Here is a 17,492-nt window from a genome sequence, read left to right as displayed (position 1 = left end):
ACCCCCGCCTTCCCCTTTTGATCTTTCTTTACGATTCTCATCTTCCCTTTCCCTGGTTTTTCTAAGGTTAATTTTATTTCTTCATTTTATTTTATTTTATTTTTATTGTGATTTGGGCTAAAGTTTACACGGTAAACTGATTTTCCATTCAACAATTCATGTACATTTTGACTTGTGATATTGACTGCAATCCCCACCATATAACAACACTCATCATACTTGCTCCTTTCCTGTCTCTTCTTGTCTTCTGCTTTTATCCCTGGACAAATGCTGCTCTTTGGATTTTAATTGTGTGGTTGATTGTTCTAAGGACTGCATACCTCCCTGGTGTTACTGTTTACCTTATAGGCTTGTCTGTTGTTTAGCTGAAAGTTGAGTCATGGGGGAGAGTTCAGTTCCAGGCTTGAAAGGTGTCTAGGGACCATGGTATCAGGGATTCCACCAGTCTTACTATTAGACCAGTGCTGGTGGTGGTGGTTATGTGCCATGGAGTCAGTTCCAACTCATAGCAACCCAACATAGGGTTTCCGAGGCTGTAAATCTTTACGGAGTAGAAAGCCTCATCTTTCTCCTGTAGAACTGCTGGTAGTTCTGAACTGCTGACTGTGAGATTAGCAGCCTGACTTGTAACCACTATGCTACCAGAGCTCTTTATCAAACCAGTAAAGCTGCGTTTTTAAATTTTTTCAGTTTTGTTCTAAATTTTTCTCCCACTATCCAGAGGGCCTTTTGTTGTGATCCCTTTCAGATGGTCAACAATAGTAGCTGGGCACCATTCAGTTCTTCTGGTCTCAGGGTTGTGCAAGTTGAGGTTCACATGGTCCATTCGTCCATTGGACTGTGTCCTTGTGCCTTCACTCTCCTATGCTCCATATAGGAAGAGACCTATAATTACACTTTAGATAGCTGTTTCCAAGCTTTTAAGGCTTGTCTTCTCTGTGGTTATTAGGTATTGTTTTCCTAATTTCCTTTTCAGAGTTCTGTTAGTATAGAATTCAAATGATGTTTGCATGTTGATCTTTTTCTCTTCCACCCATATCTTTTCTTATTCATGTTATTTGTATCTTCTGTTAATTTGCCAATGGTTTGTCGATTTTATTCATCCTTTCAAATGGAGTCTTGTTGACTCCATTGTTTCTCTATTTATTTCTGCTGCAACCTTTATTATTTCTTTGTGGCAATACTTTGCTGTGCTTTTTCTAATTGTTGTAGATGTTTAGTTAAAGTGTTGATTTTGATTCTTCCTTCCTATTGGATGCATTGCTACAAGTTACCCTCTGAACACTGACTGCTTTCACTGTGTCCCAAAGGTTTTGGTAAGTTGTGTTTTTGTTCTCATTTAACTCAAGGATTTTTTTAATTTCATTTTTTTATTTCATCTATTACCCCATAGGTTTTAAGCAGGGTATTGTTTAATTTTCATGCATTTGATTTTTTCCCTTTGATCTTTGTATTGTTGATTTTTAATTTTATAGCATTATGATCGGAAAAGATGCTTTGTAGTATTTTGATGTTTTAAAATTTATTGAGATTTGATTTATGGCCTATTCTGGAGAATGTTCCATTTATACTGGAAAAGAATGTATATTGTGCTGTTGTTGGATTGAGAGCTCTGTATACGTCTGTGAGGTCAAGTTGGTTGATTGTGTTTAGTTTTTCTGTGCCTTTGTTGAGGTAATTTCTATCCTTTGTCAGAAGTGGTGTTTTATCATGGATGTCTAGTATGGTGCTGCAGGTTGAATGGCTCCTAGAAAACCCTACACGGCGTCACTATGAGTCGGAACTGACTCGATGGCACCTAACATTGGTGTCATTGTGTTATGGAACATTGCACATTCTGTACTGATTATCTTCCTGTTGTGTAACTTGCCCCCTACTCACTACAAATTTTACTGCTGCTGTTGCCTACTATCAAGTCAGTTCTGATTCATAGCAACCCTGTAAAGGATTTGAGGTTGTAAATCTTTGCAGGACCTGAATGCCTAATTTTTCCCCCATATAGTGGTTGGTGGATATGAACTGCTGACCTTGGGGTTAGCAGCCCAACATGTAATCCACTACACTACCAGGGCTCCTAGAGGCTTCATAGTTTAACCACAATTTTCAGTAAGATGTTGTCATGTTCATCATCTCATGAAGAGGCACATCTTAGGTTGTCCCATCAGTGATGTAAGATTTGATCAGATATTGGTTATGGTTTTGACAGCTAGATCTATTTTGAAGGATTTTTCTCTCCCTTTCTTATCTAAAGGTTTTGGCATCAACAGATCTTTACTTGATAAGCTATTTCAGCAAGTGCTCAGGCTCCATTTTGTTATTTTAGGTAATGTGAAGTCTGTACCAACTCACAACAGAAGTATACACTAACTGGTCCTCCACCAACCTCACCATCATTGTGGTGCTTGAGACCACTGCTGCTGCCACCGTGGCAATCCTTTTTGTTAGGAGTCTTCCTCTTTTTCCATGACCTTCCACTTTACCAAGCATTTATGTCTTTCTCCAGGAATTGGTTTCGTCTGATATGTCCAAAGTATGAGAGACTAAGTCTCACCATCCTGGCTTCTGAGGAGCATTCTGGCAGTACTTCGTCCAGCACAATTTGTTCTTTCATTTGAGAGTCCATGGGACTTTTCATATTCTCCTCCAACACCATTAACTCACTGCATCAATTCTTTTAGTCTTTATTCATGGTCAAACTTTCACATGCATGAGGTTATTGAAAATACCATGGCTTAAGTCAGACTCTCCTTAGTCCTCAAACTGACACCTTTGCTCTTGAACACTTCAGAAAGGTGTTGTGCAGATTTACCTAATGCAATGCTTGATTTCTTGACTGCTACTTCCACTGAGTGTTGATCTGAGCAAAATGAAGTCTTTGACTTCAATCTTTTCTCCATTTATCATCTTATTAGTCCAGTGGTGAGGAATTTTATTTTACCATTGAAAGTGCAACCCATACCGAAAGCTGTATTTTAACTCCATTTTGGTGGTGGTGGTGATGTGCCATGGAGTCAGTTCTGACTCATACTGTAAATCCTTACAGCAGAAAGCCTCATCTTTCTTCCGAGGAACAGCTGGTAGTTTCGAACTGCTATCCCTGAGATAAGCAGTCTAATCTGTAACCACTATATTAAACATTTTAGTAATGTTCAATCATCTTGTCCTGGTGTGGCGCTGTGGGTTAATGTGCCAGACTGCAAAGCCATTTGAACTGCAAGGTCGGCAGTTCAAGCTCACCAGTTGCTCCTCAGAAACCCTGTACAGGGTTCACTATAGGTGGGAACCAACTCGATGGCACTTCACAACAGCAACAATTTTCTTGTAATACACACCAGTATTTCATTTGATCTTTGGAGCATTGAGCTTTCTAAGAAAACATGAGTGCCAATGAGGCTTGAAGATGGTATACCAACAGCTATTTCATGCTAGAAATGCCCACTACTGGAGAAGTGCCCTCATCTTTCTTCCAAGGAACAGCTGGTAGTTTTGAACTGCTGACCCTGAGATAAGCAGTCTAATCTGTAACCACTATGTTAAACATTTTAGCCATGTTCAATCTTCTTGTCCTGGTGTGGCACAGTGGGCTAATGCGTCAGACTGCAAAGTCGTTTGAACTTCAAAGATGGGTGGTTCAAGCACACCAGCTGCTCCTTGGAAACCCTATACAGGGTCACTATGGGTCGGAATCAACTTGAAGGCACATAACAGTAACAATATAGCATCCCGCTAAGGCTATTCAACACACACAGGAAAGCCAATTACTATTCCAGACCTGAGAAAACTCCATATTCCAGAATTGTGGAAGCAACTTAGGTCTGCTTAGCTTTCTAGTTGAGCAAGTCCAGTGTAGAACTGCCTTGCTGAAAAGCACTTCGTTTATACAAGCAAAATGAAAAGAAACTGATAGAAAAGGTTAACAACAGTCATGGCAAAGATAACTATTGATCTACCCAAAATGATACACATCTAAAGATCTGGCACTTAATACCATGTACACCCAAAGGAGAAAGCAAAAATCAACAGAGCACACACCAACTATTGGAAACCCATTTGTTTACAGGACAGGAAGAGATATGAAGAATAGAGAGAATTTAAAAATTCTGGGTAGCTTTTAGAATTCAAAACTTCCAAAGATTAAAAGGCACCAACTGATTAACAAAAGCTCATTTCCAAGGTGGTATTCCAGGGCATTTCATTTTACATTATATAGTTCTGTAACTTTCGAGTTGTTTCCTGGCGTAAATGTAAGACCATATAAAAATCTCACAGTAGCTGTTATGGGCAGGGAGCAGCTTGCTAGCAGTTGCTTTATTGAAGGCTGGCTCCATTCTGAAATGTCAAGCAGCATGATGAGAGTCTTATTCAAAATGCTGTTTCTGAAGGCTGTTAGTGCTCAATGTACAGAGTATAAAAAACACAGTATAAAAGTTAATACAGAATCCCTGGTGGTGGTGTAGTTGTTAAAACATGTAAAATGCTTGCTGTTACCCACAAGGTTGGCAGTTTGAACCCACCAGATACTCCATGGGAAAGACATGGTGTCCACTTCTGTAAAGACTGACAGACTTGGAAACCCTAGGAAGTTCTCTGTCCTAAAGGGTTGCTATGAATAAGAAACACCTCGACCACAGTGGGTCTTTTAAAAGAATAAGCTAGATAACAGAGTAAGAATTATGTAAAATGGATCAATAAAATAAAATTTATTGTATAAAAGACCATAACACAAGGACACAGGTCCAGAAAAGGGAAAATGGCTTGGTTTCAGAAAGCTTAAGGCACCTTCATGTGATGCATGCCCTAAGGGCCAAGGTTTCTGAGGTCAAGGTCAAAGCAAGAGAGCAAATGAGTGGTGCTCCAGCCAATGTTGGACTGAATAGGGACTGTGCGGCTGGTGCAACCCAGTCAGAAAACTCCCGTCCACAGCATCTCAGACCCACAGCTTTCAAAGTAATTGGTCCTGGGCAAAGATCACATGGTCTCAACAAAAGGCCAACTGCTGACAATCCAAATAAAAACGGCAACATTGCCATAAAAAGCTTTATTTTAGAAAGTAATCACCTATGACAAACCGTAGACTTTCAACCTTCACACCCATTAAAAGTTATTATTGTTTTTAATGGGAAGAATTCAGCATGCCAGTAGTACACATAACATATAGCCCAATAAGGCAGCAGAAATGTGACGTGTGCAGGAATGTGTAACAAGTAAGCAGATGACATTTATTTGGTCCAAGTACAGTATAGTTGTATTTGAGTTTTACAAATCATCAAATATAAATAACCTGAAACTGTAACAATACACAAAAATTGGCTTCTTACACAGACATAGCAGGCAGTACAAACTGAAAACTCGAGTAAATCAATATTGTTTTACAATAATATACACAGTGCCAGTTAGCATTTAAAAACAAGTTTCAATGCATAGCACTTGATACTTTGAATCTGTTTAAGTCAGAGTATGAAAATGGTTAGATCTAGGCTAAAAATAATTCTTTTTCTAACCAAAAATAAAGGCATAATATTTATAACCAGGTATCAACTTTACTAAACCACAATATTTTAAAACTATTAAATGATACCTAAGGGTATTTATTTACATTAAAAAGGCAACATGCATTGTGTTGGTTTATCTCATGACTGTCTGTTTATGCACACTTTGAAAAATTTCAAAACTATATTCCTACTTTCAATACAGCGTACTGTCATGTCATTAATTGTTCTAGCAAAGTGAATGCTTTCAAAGAGAGCAGAATCATTTTCAGGTCGATGGTGTGATTTTTGTCCCCCCTTTGGGACAAAGGACATAACAAATAGTCTGGTTCTGCCCAGATGACATAACGCAGTTAGAAAGTTCTGTTTGGAGGCATATTTCTGTTCAATCTAATGCAATAACTTCATCAAGTTCATCTGTTGGTTCTGTACGTGACTTCTTTGCACCAACATTCTCTTTATCATCCAACTTCCTCTTGCGACCTTTCTCTTCTTCTCTGATGCCACCAGCATTAATCGAAGTGCTTTCTTCATCTGAATCAACTATGAGAACATCATCTTGCTCTTGTGCTTATTTCAGAAAAAAGGAATAAAAATAGTGTAAAGTGTGGGAATTATTACTGCACCAATATTTTACAGAATTTAAAAATACTTAATGATTAGAGATTACCCTTAGAGAACTTCACTTTTACATGTTCCACATTTCCGTGTTACTTTAATGTTCTATATATAAGTACCCAGTCCTTTTCTAATCAAAACAAAAATTATAACAAGCACCATGGGGGGGGGCGCTTCAGAAAGCTTAAATAAAACAAGAAACTCCATTATCTTTTAGAGAGGATGGTGCAGAACTGACTGGGTGGTGTTCTATTCTGTTGCTGTGGGCGGGAACCAACTCGACAGTACCAAACAACAGCATCTTTAGTGCCATTTTTTGACAAAGTTTTTGAAGCCCTAGTATAACTCAAAGGAATTATTGGTTCTTTTTTTTCATCTTTACTTTCTCCATCAGAAAAAAGGAGTGTGCAAATCCTAATAATGGTGATGGACAACAATGATGAGATAGTACCACCACCACCATTTAACACCAGGAACAGTTCTGAGCATTTTGCATGAAACTCATTTAATCATCTTACTACCCAACAAAGAGGAGAACAGTATTGTTCCCATAAGAGTAAACAAAGGTACAGAGAGAAAGACTTCCCCAAAGTCACACAGTAGCAAAGAATAGCAGGATTTTCAAACTCACACAGTGAAGTTCCACACATCACGTTCTTAATCTTACACTAAATATAGTTTTATCTCTCTCTCTCTCCACCAAAATTCAAGGCAGAATACCTTTGGAAATCATTCTAGACACTCTGAAATCAACCCACAGCAGGGATCAACAAATGAACATTTCATATTATGACTTTTCAAAACCACCATAGTGACCCCTCCCCACAGGATGATGGACCCTTTCTATTTTCAGTGGGAAAAAAGTTCACAAACCTACAGACCATAAGTAGGTTGCACACTAGACTCTCAAAGTCCATCCTCAAAATTTCCAGATACCAGAAACATGAAACAACCATATGCTGAAGAATGCCAAAGACACAACAGAGTGGGGAAAGAAATGAAAATAGAAGTGAAATATTGGTGGGATGGGGAGGAGTGAACACTCAAGTCAGAGTACAAGTAATCGGTTATCTAGAAATACACACGGTTATCTAGAAATACACACGTAGCAAGCATTTAAGAAACTGAGAAGAGGCCCCTTTGATATACTTTACCAAACCTCCAAAATGCTTCAATTCTACTTACCAAGCATCTGTTCACTCAAAATAGTCAGATGCACTGATTTGTTGTCCCTAAATAAAACAGGCATACAAAATCCAAAACTACTACAGGGAAAACAAACTGTGTTATTTCCAGTTGTAAAAACCCACTGAATAACAAGGTGTTACTATTTCCCATAAGAATCTCCTTCAGTCTGTAATATCTTCATGGTTTGTGAATTCAACTCTCCAATGAAATAATAAATACCAAACTTAACACATTGTTGTTGTTGTTATGTGCCGTGGAGTCGGTTCCGACTCATAGCGACCCTGTACAGGGTTTCCGAGGCTGTAAATCTTTACGGGAGCAGAAAGCCTCAACTTTCTCCCATGGAACAGCTGGTAGTTTCGAACTGCTGACCCTGAGGTTCACAGCCCGAATCGAAACCACTACGCTACCAGAGCTCTTTAAACTTACACACTCTTCATTATAATTTCCATTTATGGTCAATATTCATAAAAATAATCAAACTATTTCTACATACTCTGCTTGGTGGGCAATTAACAACCTGCTGGTGGAGATCATGACTCACCTGTGGATGTAGAAGGCTGAGCTCCGTCATCACTGCCATTGGTTATACTTCTGGCAGCATCTTCAGCTTGTTTAGGTCCCACTTTTTCTGGGGTATCACCAACAACTTCGAATTCAACATCTTTTCCTAGGTCTTCACTGTAAGCAAATCACATACTCTAAGACTACAGCTATGACTACTGACAAAGCAAAAGAGCACCAGATTGAATGGGAAATTATTCTGCTCTGTAAACTTTCACCCAAACCACAACCAAATGCCTCCACCACTGAAGAAAGCTCATTTCTTGGAAGGAAATTTGCTTCCAAAAACGATGGCCTTCTGTCACCATTTAGCGCTTATAAAAAACAATGTGCAGATGAGCTTCTTGTTGTTAAGTGAAGTCAACTTGGTTCCGACTCATAGCAACTCTATATAGGGTTTCTGAGGATCAGCTGGTGGGTTTGAACTGCCAACCTTGCAATTAACAGTCCAGTGCTTATCCTACTGTGCCAGTGCAGAAGCAGGTGAGCTCAGTGGAGATCAAAAACACAAGAGTTTTAAATTTCCCTCAAGCAGCACAAGGAGTGCATTTGCCCCTTAAGGTCATCCTAAATGCCTGGAGCTGTTGGTTTTTGCTGTGTACTTTTCCTCTATCGTACCCCAGCAGAATATGGTCATTTATTATATTACATAAAGAGGACCAGAGAGACACATACTCTTTCCTCAAAACTCAGTGTATGCCGTAATACACTTAATATAGGGATTGCTATTTTTAAAGCTTTACTGTGTCAACATAACTTGTTTAAATAGGAAGGTTTTTGTTAATGGTAGAAGAACAGCTCAGAAAAGGAGGGTGAGAACAGTTGCACAACTCTAGGAATGTACAAATTCACAAAATTGTACATGTAGAAAAACTGTTGAATTGGTGTGAGTGTTGTTGTATATAATCTCAACAACAAAATAAAAGGAAAAAAGTCTATAGGCAAGATAATTCTAAGTAATCCTTTGTTATTATATGCCATTGAGCTGGTTCAGACTCATGGTGACCCTGTACAGAGTTTATGAAGTTGTTGATCTTTAGAAAGCAGAAAGTCTCATTTTTCCTATGGAGTGGCTCAGTGTCAAAACAGCTGACACTCGTTAGCAGCCAATGTGTAACCCACTAACAGAAAACCTATTTTTTTCTAGGGAATCTTTAAAAACGATAGAAAATTTTCTTCCCATTCAATTAGCAAAATGAATTTACCTCAGTTAAAACTGCAAGTCTTGGCTTTCTAACCTTCTGTAGGTTTTTCTTATTAGCCACCACTGATGACAGTTACTCCTTAAACATTTTTGTTCATCCCTTTTATTTCTGAATTCCAAAGTAGGTCAGTGGCCAACTCCAGCAAATATATTGTGTAGTTTCAAATGAACAGTGAGGATTAGGGTAAAAAAAAACATTACTCTTCCACTTCACGTTAATTCTGTATATTCACACAATTCTTTACACCTGAAATTATTGACACTTCCTACCTATGAAGAATGTTGATCAATAAAGTGTAGTCCTGAAGGAAGTCATCTGCTTGAAGCCGACTGCCATTTCTAATTCCAAATTCTGACAACTTCTTGTGATTGTTAGCTAGAAAATGTGAAAAGGAATTTAGGTACTTCACGGAAACGTCAGGTCCCTTTTAAACATGTTAAGCCCCACTGGAAATACACAAAAGCAATGTCTGAAAGCTCTGTGAGCACCTTTTTTCTAATTCTGTTTTGCTCATACTGTGGACCCAGGACCCATCAGTGCTGGTATGTTACAGGAAGTTAGGAATTCAATTCTCAACACTCAACTACAGCTATTTTAAGAGGAACAAACTATGAGGAATTCTGAGAACCATCTCCCTTTCAAACTAAATTAATTCTTGAGGCCTGAAGGAAGTCAGGATACTTTCAGAGATAAATTTTAGCTACATTCTACTTGTAAAGAAGTTATCAGCAACAACCCCAATAAACTGTTTAGCAAATTTTACAATCCAGAAATATGAAAAAATCTCTTTTGTATGGATTTTTTAAAACTTCTGAACATAAAGATAAGAGTAGGTGGAGGTCTCGTCTCCTCAAAATACATCATCACTCCACCCTACCTCTATCCCCCCTGTGTAATCCGTTTCAATCTTAACATCCTCAGGATGTAACTATAAAGACTTTGACACCCACTGGCATGAAATAAAACGACTCCAAAGAACAACTGCTGCAACCAAACTTTTCGGGTCCCCACCCTAGTCTACCTGCTCCAAGGTCTTTCTGACTTACGGATCCTACCTCTCATGCATTTTCAAGTATCTCTCCTCTGTTGGCCTATAACAGTAGTTAAATCTCATCTCACTCCCAACTTATGCTCTATCCGCACAACACTCAGTCTGCTTTATTACTGTGATTCTCGAATTATCTGCTCTGTGAGGGCATAGGTTGTGTAGAGCCCACTGACCTGTATACACAGTAGCTGACACTATAAAATTCAATATATATATATATATATTTTTTTTTACTGTTTTTCATGTCTTTAATTCCCTAAAAAGACAACACTTAAGAAAAACTTTCCCTACTTAGACTATGAAAAGCAAAATACAGTGATAGTTTGCTCTAGGCAGTTTACAGATTTATTTCTTACTCTTTCTTTTTAATCTACCTGAAATGCTTCCAACCTAGACTTCTATAACCATGCTAAATCATATATATATATATTCACTCTTGTTTATACATCCCCACTCAACACAAACCTTAGACCTAACACGCTCAAAAGTTACAGTGGACCCTTATCTTGATTCATCAGCATTATCTCTGAAGCCAAATTTATAGTGCTCACAATAGGTTGTCTTCAACTAACAATTTATGTTCATGATAGCTGGTTAAAGCATGGTCAGAGTATTCAACTTGACTCTTAAAACAGTCTACCAGTTCCATCTGCTCCAATATCCCAAGTACTCTGAATTCTCATCAAGGTCTGGCATAATGAATGAACAGAAAAAATGACCACTGAACAAACATATGATTCAGTGTGTTAATATGTAGGTAACACTGTGTCTGCTTTCCAAACAGAAAGGTAAATAGGCAAAAATGAGGATACAGCAGATCTTTTGAAAAAATAAGGAGTGTCAAAACTGGATAGAGATATATAGCAGGATTTTCTGTGAACAAGCTATCAAGGCTTCTCTACTCTGAGATAAAACACTTAATAGTCCGATATCATCCTCGCCACTGTGACCTAACAGCCAGAAAAGTCTTATCATTAGCTCCCAGGCAAAGACGTTCTTGGGAAGTAGACATAAGTAATATGGTCACTAGAAATCTTAAGTAACTTGTACACTGTGTTATAAAAAATAGCTCAAAGAATATGACTAATTCTGGGGCACCGTGACAACCTGGGAGTACCACATCTTGGACTCCAAGGCACTGTCTCTAAGACCAAATATCTTTCCTTTCAGCTATCTCAAGTTCAACTTCCCACATCTGTGAAACTGACTAGCACAGTGCACTACATTCTTTAGTCAAATGAGGGACATTAAATAAACGCAATATCTAATACCTTCCGTCTCTCCCTCTTCTGAAGATATTAGAATTGTTCCTTTCCCATCTTCAATTTGCACATCTGGTGCTACCATGGCAAATTTTTCTTTTACTATCTGTAAGAGAAAAAAAAAGATTCCAAATATTAAAATATACAATTAAAGACAATAAACAATTGAAGTTTTTTTTTTCTTTCTTTAAACTGCTCACTTTCCCCCCTCCACTGGATAGGGGTCTAGGTTATACTTTTAAGATGTTAAATGCCATCGAGTTGGTTCGGACTCAGAAGACCCTGCACTGGTTTTTGAGGAGCAGCTGGCAGGTTTGAACTGCCAATCTTGTGGTTTGAAGTCCAGTGCTGACGTTACAACGCCACACCAGGAAAATCTGGGAATTCACCAGTTACCTCATGTCCATGTTCTGCCCCCATGTCTAACTCACTGATGCAGAGAAGACTGAATGAACTTCCTTCAAACGGGGTAATGAGAACACCTTGGTTGGCTCTTGGTAGTTTAAAGTACCCTACTCAGTGCCTGCACCAACTCCGTTAATGGGAGGTGTTTTACAGAGGGAAAAGTCCACAGGAATCTGATGCCCAGATAGCCTTCCCCTGCTCAAATTCATTTCCCTTTAAATTCTAGGGTGCATCAGGAAAAATAGTATCCTGCTCAATCCCATAAAACAATTGCATCACAAATTAGGAAAACTACCTTTAAGCCCAAGAATCAGTGGATACCAAATGAAATTACTTCCTAAGCATAAAGATGGAGCAAGCAGCCAGTACTAGGCAGTTAACTAAGTCCTACTGTCTCTCTCCCTATCCAGTACAGAAGGTCATTCAGTACTTAGTAGCATTTGGGGCCATGAAGATCTGTTCCTATTTCAGGAGGTGTTTTAATATTTAACATTAGGATGGACTTGACAAGAGAAGTAATGTGAAGAGATTCCAAAAGTGAGTCCTTGAAAAACTCTTTTCTAATGAAGAAATGGACACAATCAATTAAGAAGGAAGGAGTAAATCAACAGAGCATATCCTAAGTCTCCATTTCCCTCACTCTGGGCGCAGCATGTGAATCCAGGTATATAAATGTCCCATCTCATCAGGGATGAAAACGTAATTTGCCAGGTCATACTGGAAATGCTGTATACTGTTGCCAACAGAGACACCAGAAATGACTGATAAAAGCCCTTAATTCGGTTGTGGTAGAGGCTGTCTATCATCCAAGGCACCCCAAATTCTGCAAGTTACTCATGCACTTTAATACAATGCTAGAAAATGGGATTTTGCTCTGCTGGAACTGTCCTGTCATCTTAAGAATACACAGCAACACATGCAGAGCGTGTCTGCTCCGTACCATAGGCAGGACCATCTTCATAACATGCAAGGATACCTCTTTCCTGACCTCCCAAATACAGAATATATGCACTATGTAGAAAACAAAGATAACATCTGCCGGCCTCCATACTATGGAGTTTTGCTCATATCACCTATGGTAAAGATTCAGCCAAATAGACTGAATTCTTTTTTGTCTGAGGCACATATTCTGGAATCATATTCTGAAAAGGCAGGAAGAACTTAGACGGTAAAGCAAATGAGGAAGCCACAGCAACAATCGTCAGTAGTCAGAGCCTTTCAGAGTATGTATGTGGCTTTTAGGTTTTATCATAGTTGAACACTGTAAAAGGCAAACGAATTTGCTTTTTTAGAAGGAAAATGAAAATCCTACAGAGGAGAAACAGTCCCAGCATTTACCTTATCTTGCAAGGTGAGAACAGTTACTTTATGGACATTCAGACGTACAGTCACTTCTGGCTTGCTGGCACATACATAACAATTGGGGTTCGGCGGATCTAGTGCACAAGGCACAAGGAGCTTCTTTCTTGGGTTTGGTAGTTTATTCAAAAAAATCTTTGGAGGGGAAAAAAAAAAACCCACAAACAAATAAATGCAAGTTATAATTTTATAATTGATATGATAAAAAACCTGCTTTATTATACACCCAATAAAAATGACTTAAATATTTTTATTTAAATATTTAAATAAAATTGTGACTTTCTTAAGAGTTAAATCTTCCAACCTTCATTTCAAATGAACTGTTTTGGACTGTTACTCACACACATTTGGAGGTTCAAACCCCCTAGTTGCTCTGAAAAAAAAATGAGGTTGTCTGTTCTTGTAAAGACTTACCATCTCAGAAACCGTATCTAGAGTCACTAAACCAAAACCAACTGAATGGCGGTTTGTTTATGATAGTTGTAGGATGCCTGGTGGTAACAGTGGGTAAGCCTTTAGATGCTAACCAAAATGTCAACAGTGAACACACCAGCCAGTACACAGGAGAAAGATGGGAGTCTGCTTCTGAAAGGATTACAACCTTACAAAAACCCTACTGGGCAGTTCTATGACAGGGTTGTGGGGTATCTGAATCAACTGATGGCAATGTACTTGGGTTGATATCTTTTCATGTGCTTGGTGGCTATCGGAATGTTGCCATTTGTGAAATGTCTATTGAAGTCCTCTGCCTATTTTATTAGTCTATCTTTTTGTTTATGTTGTCCAAATTTTAAAATATATCCATTTTTTGGTTATTAGAATCTTGTTGGATACATGGTTTCTGCAGGTATTCTCCAGATCCACAGCTTGGCTTGACGTAAAAAAGTTTTTAATGTTTATGAAGTTCTATCTATTTTGTTTTTAGCTCTTTGTGCTTGTTAAAAATGAGGCCAACAGTGTTGTTTCTGAATTTCTTTTATGAATTTTATGGTTTTAGTTTGCACATTTAGGTCCTTAAACTATTCTGATTTTGTATGGTTTGAGACAGGTTTCATTTTTCTGCATGTGGAAATTCAATTTTCCAAACACCATTTATTGAAGAGACTCTTCTTGCCCCACTAAATGAACTTCTTGTTGTTAAAGTGCAAATGAGTAGGTTCTAATTCAGAGCAACCTTCTATACCATTTCTGAGGAGTAACTGGTGGATTTGAAGTGCCAACTATGTTAGCAGTCCAGTGCTTAACCTTCAGTGCCAAACCAGGACTCCCAAATGGACTTAGAATCTTGTATTTAAAAATAAATAAATAACCCAGCCAATCATAGATGTATAGGTTTATTTCTAGACTCTTACTACTGCTCCACTGGTCTCTGTATGTATCTATCTTTATACTATCACCAAGCAGTTTCGATTACTGGCGCTGGATAATAAGTTTTTAAAACAGGAAGTGTGAGTCCTACTTCATTGTAGTCTTTCAACATTGCTTTAGCTACTTAGGGTCTCTTGCCATTCCACATAAAGTGGAAAATTGGTTTTTCCATTTCTGGAAAGGAGGCTGTTCGGAGAATCTTTAGATCGCATAGGGTAATACTGACATTTTAACAGTATTTAGCCTTTCAATCCATGATCATTGAACACCTTTCCAAAACTAAACCCATAAACCGCATAACACAAAAGTAAATAAGCCACCATGAGAAAGATATAGTATAAAAGACTATAAAAGATTTCAGATATTAACACTATCAAGGAATATAAAAGATTGAAATTATAACTAAGCAAAATCTAATAACCACATAGAACCCTTAGAATTAAAACACAATTGGGAGGGGGAATCCCCCAAAACTTTCTAATGTGAAAATACAGAGAATGAGTTCATCTAAGAATTTGGCAAAACTGGGAATGTTAGAGGCAAATTAAGCTTCTGCTCTTCATAAACCGAGAAGCACATACATACGCTTTCTTTTTACTGTAATTTCAAGGCGGTTTAGTGCTAATTTTAACATGTACTCCCAAGATTACTGGAATTTTTCCTTTGTGTTAATATTTAAACTAGTTTAGAGTGCTTTTTATTACCTAGGATATAAAAGAGGCTGAAGGAAAAAGGAAACAGAATACTCACTGTTCTACATCCGTCGATTTTTCCTGATAGAACCTTCAATCCTTCCAATACTATCAACCCAGCAATCACTGCGTTAGTAGTTGCAATAGCAGGAATGATGTTCCCTGCCATTGCTAAAGGGAGAAAACAATTTACTCTTAAAAAAAGAAAAACAACTTTGACGTTTAGAAGATAAAATTCAAATATGAAGTAACTTACATTTTATATCAAATCTGCTCTTCATATTCATACTGAAAATATGCATCCTGAGATTTGCAGCAGAAGTGACAAAATCCATAGCAGATGGGTCATCCTGCCAGTAATTTAAACAATTTAAGTTTTCCCATAGAGTTACTAATTTGATGAAGCATTACTTTCACATGTTATAACATTGCAGCTCGTCAACTAGAACAAGAGAAGGGTTTGAAGGAGAGGTGGTTCAAGTACATAGAGGCTTAATCAGTAGGGGAAGGGTCTCATCATCAGCTTCTCTGGTCCAGAAACGTAGTCTGATAACAGCACCAAGAGCTGTCAAGACTTCCAAGATAGCTATTTTTAAATTTAGAAAAGTTTGGACTATCCCCAATACTTGAGCTGCAGAATTATGTTGATGTTCACCATGGAGTAGATTCTGACTCATAATGACAGACTATGACAGTCTGGAACTGCCTGGTGGGTTAGGTGTATTATTGCTAATCACAGGGCTGGCAAGTCAAAACCAGCAGCCAATTTGTGGGAGAACTGCTCCTGTTAAGTTTTACAGTATTGGAAACCCTGTATATGATAGTTAAGGGTCCGTCCGTCCTGCTGTGGTGCTGTAGGGTAAACACTGGGCTTACTCACTGCAAGGCTGCTGGTTCAAACCTACCAGCTGCTCCTTGGAAACTCTATACAGGGTCACTATGAATCTGAACGGAATCTATGGTAATGGGTTTAAGGTTTTGTCTTTATAGGGTTTCCCAGGGTGTTATCTTTATAGGAGAAGGCCACAAGATCTTTTCCTCCTGCGGAGCAGCTGCTACATCTGAACACTGACCTTTAGGTTATCAAGTGCTTAATCACTATGCCACCAGCAGAATATACATCTCCAGCAATCACATATATGCCACCTTCCATAAAATCTTGCCTTTTGGCTCAACTCAAGGAATCTGAATTGACTTGACAGTAATGGGTTTATCGTCAAACTCCCTTCACATACACCAAATTCCTTCTCTATATGCTAGGTCTTCAGATATGGCAAAAAATTCAAGTTTCCTTCTACAATTGCATTTTCTCGTGAGACTATATTCAAGTCTCTTTCATTCAATTTCAGTCAGGCTTCCTGCATTGAACAAAGGCAACACTATCCAAGATTGGAAAAACAGCACCATAGTTTAGAAGAAGTAGCCTGCTTGGATGTGGGTTCTTTTATATATATATATATATATATATATATATATATATATATATATATATATATATGCTGAGAGGGATATCTATAGAACTATTTCAATAAAAAGGCAATTTGAATACTTTTAAGGTCAAACTAGGCCAACAAGCTGCTGGTTCTAAGTGGATTTTTAAAAATTAACTTCTAATTCTAAATTCTACTATCAAATCTGCATTATCTAAGAAGTTGAGTGTTCTCTTAATTTGGTGAAACATTTACTCCACTTACCCAGTCAATATAATTTAACCATGCATATATATACTAATACTTAAAATAAGGCTTTAAAATATTATAGTAATTACATCCAAGAAAAACAGAGCACATTTTTTTTCAAAATTTGATTTGAAAAATCTAGCTTTTATTGTGGTAGAAAAACTAAGTACACATTTAATATTTAAGTAACTGCTACATATTATCAAAACGCACCTTGTCCCATATGAGTTCAGCTCCATCCCCTTTTTCTGCTAAGTGAACTCTCAAAGTCTCAATGCTTTTTGAAAAAAGACTTGCATAGCTCTTGACATCTAGCACCTGCTGGTCTTTCAGACCTAACTGGGGTTCATTTTGCTGGTCTGCTGCACTTATTTCTTCACCTAGGAAATATTATAAATTTCACTATTAAACAACATTCCTTTAAAGTGTTGCATTTAACAAATTCAGTGCCTGGCCAATTTAAAAAAACCTAAAAGAGAAACAAATTCCATTAAAATAACCATCACTACAAAAAAATTGTCAGTATTAAAAAGTTGTTAAAAGTGAGACAGAAAATGTATAAGGTCACCTCAAAGTTTTATTAGGGGCTCTTCCAGGCACATAATGTACATAAAT

General features: G+C 37.8%; 1 protein-coding gene across 1 annotated transcript in view; it reads right to left on the bottom strand.

Annotated features, from left to right (window-relative positions):
- Nucleotides 1-5,196: 5,196 nt before the first annotated feature.
- UBA2 (ubiquitin-like modifier activating enzyme 2) overlaps nucleotides 5,197-17,492 on the bottom strand; it is a 48,414-nt gene continuing 36,118 nt past the window's right edge. Inside the window, exons 10-17 of the mRNA XM_006867320.1 lie at nucleotides 17,091-17,257; nucleotides 15,455-15,548; nucleotides 15,257-15,369; nucleotides 13,118-13,273; nucleotides 11,384-11,480; nucleotides 9,334-9,439; nucleotides 7,840-7,976; nucleotides 5,197-6,059 (exon numbers count right to left, since the gene is read on the bottom strand). Coding sequence (XP_006867382.1) covers nucleotides 5,875-6,059; nucleotides 7,840-7,976; nucleotides 9,334-9,439; nucleotides 11,384-11,480; nucleotides 13,118-13,273; nucleotides 15,257-15,369; nucleotides 15,455-15,548; nucleotides 17,091-17,257 — 1,055 coding nt within the window. The 3' untranslated portion in view covers nucleotides 5,197-5,874. The remainder of the gene's footprint in view (nucleotides 6,060-7,839; nucleotides 7,977-9,333; nucleotides 9,440-11,383; nucleotides 11,481-13,117; nucleotides 13,274-15,256; nucleotides 15,370-15,454; nucleotides 15,549-17,090; nucleotides 17,258-17,492) is intronic.

Source organism: Chrysochloris asiatica, unplaced genomic scaffold (assembly GCF_000296735.1).
Source record: "Chrysochloris asiatica unplaced genomic scaffold, ChrAsi1.0 scaffold00104, whole genome shotgun sequence".
Classification (NCBI taxonomy): domain Eukaryota; kingdom Metazoa; phylum Chordata; class Mammalia; order Afrosoricida; family Chrysochloridae; genus Chrysochloris; species Chrysochloris asiatica.
Note: the sequence above shows the minus strand (reverse complement) of the source record. Positions and strands in the feature narration are given on the sequence as shown.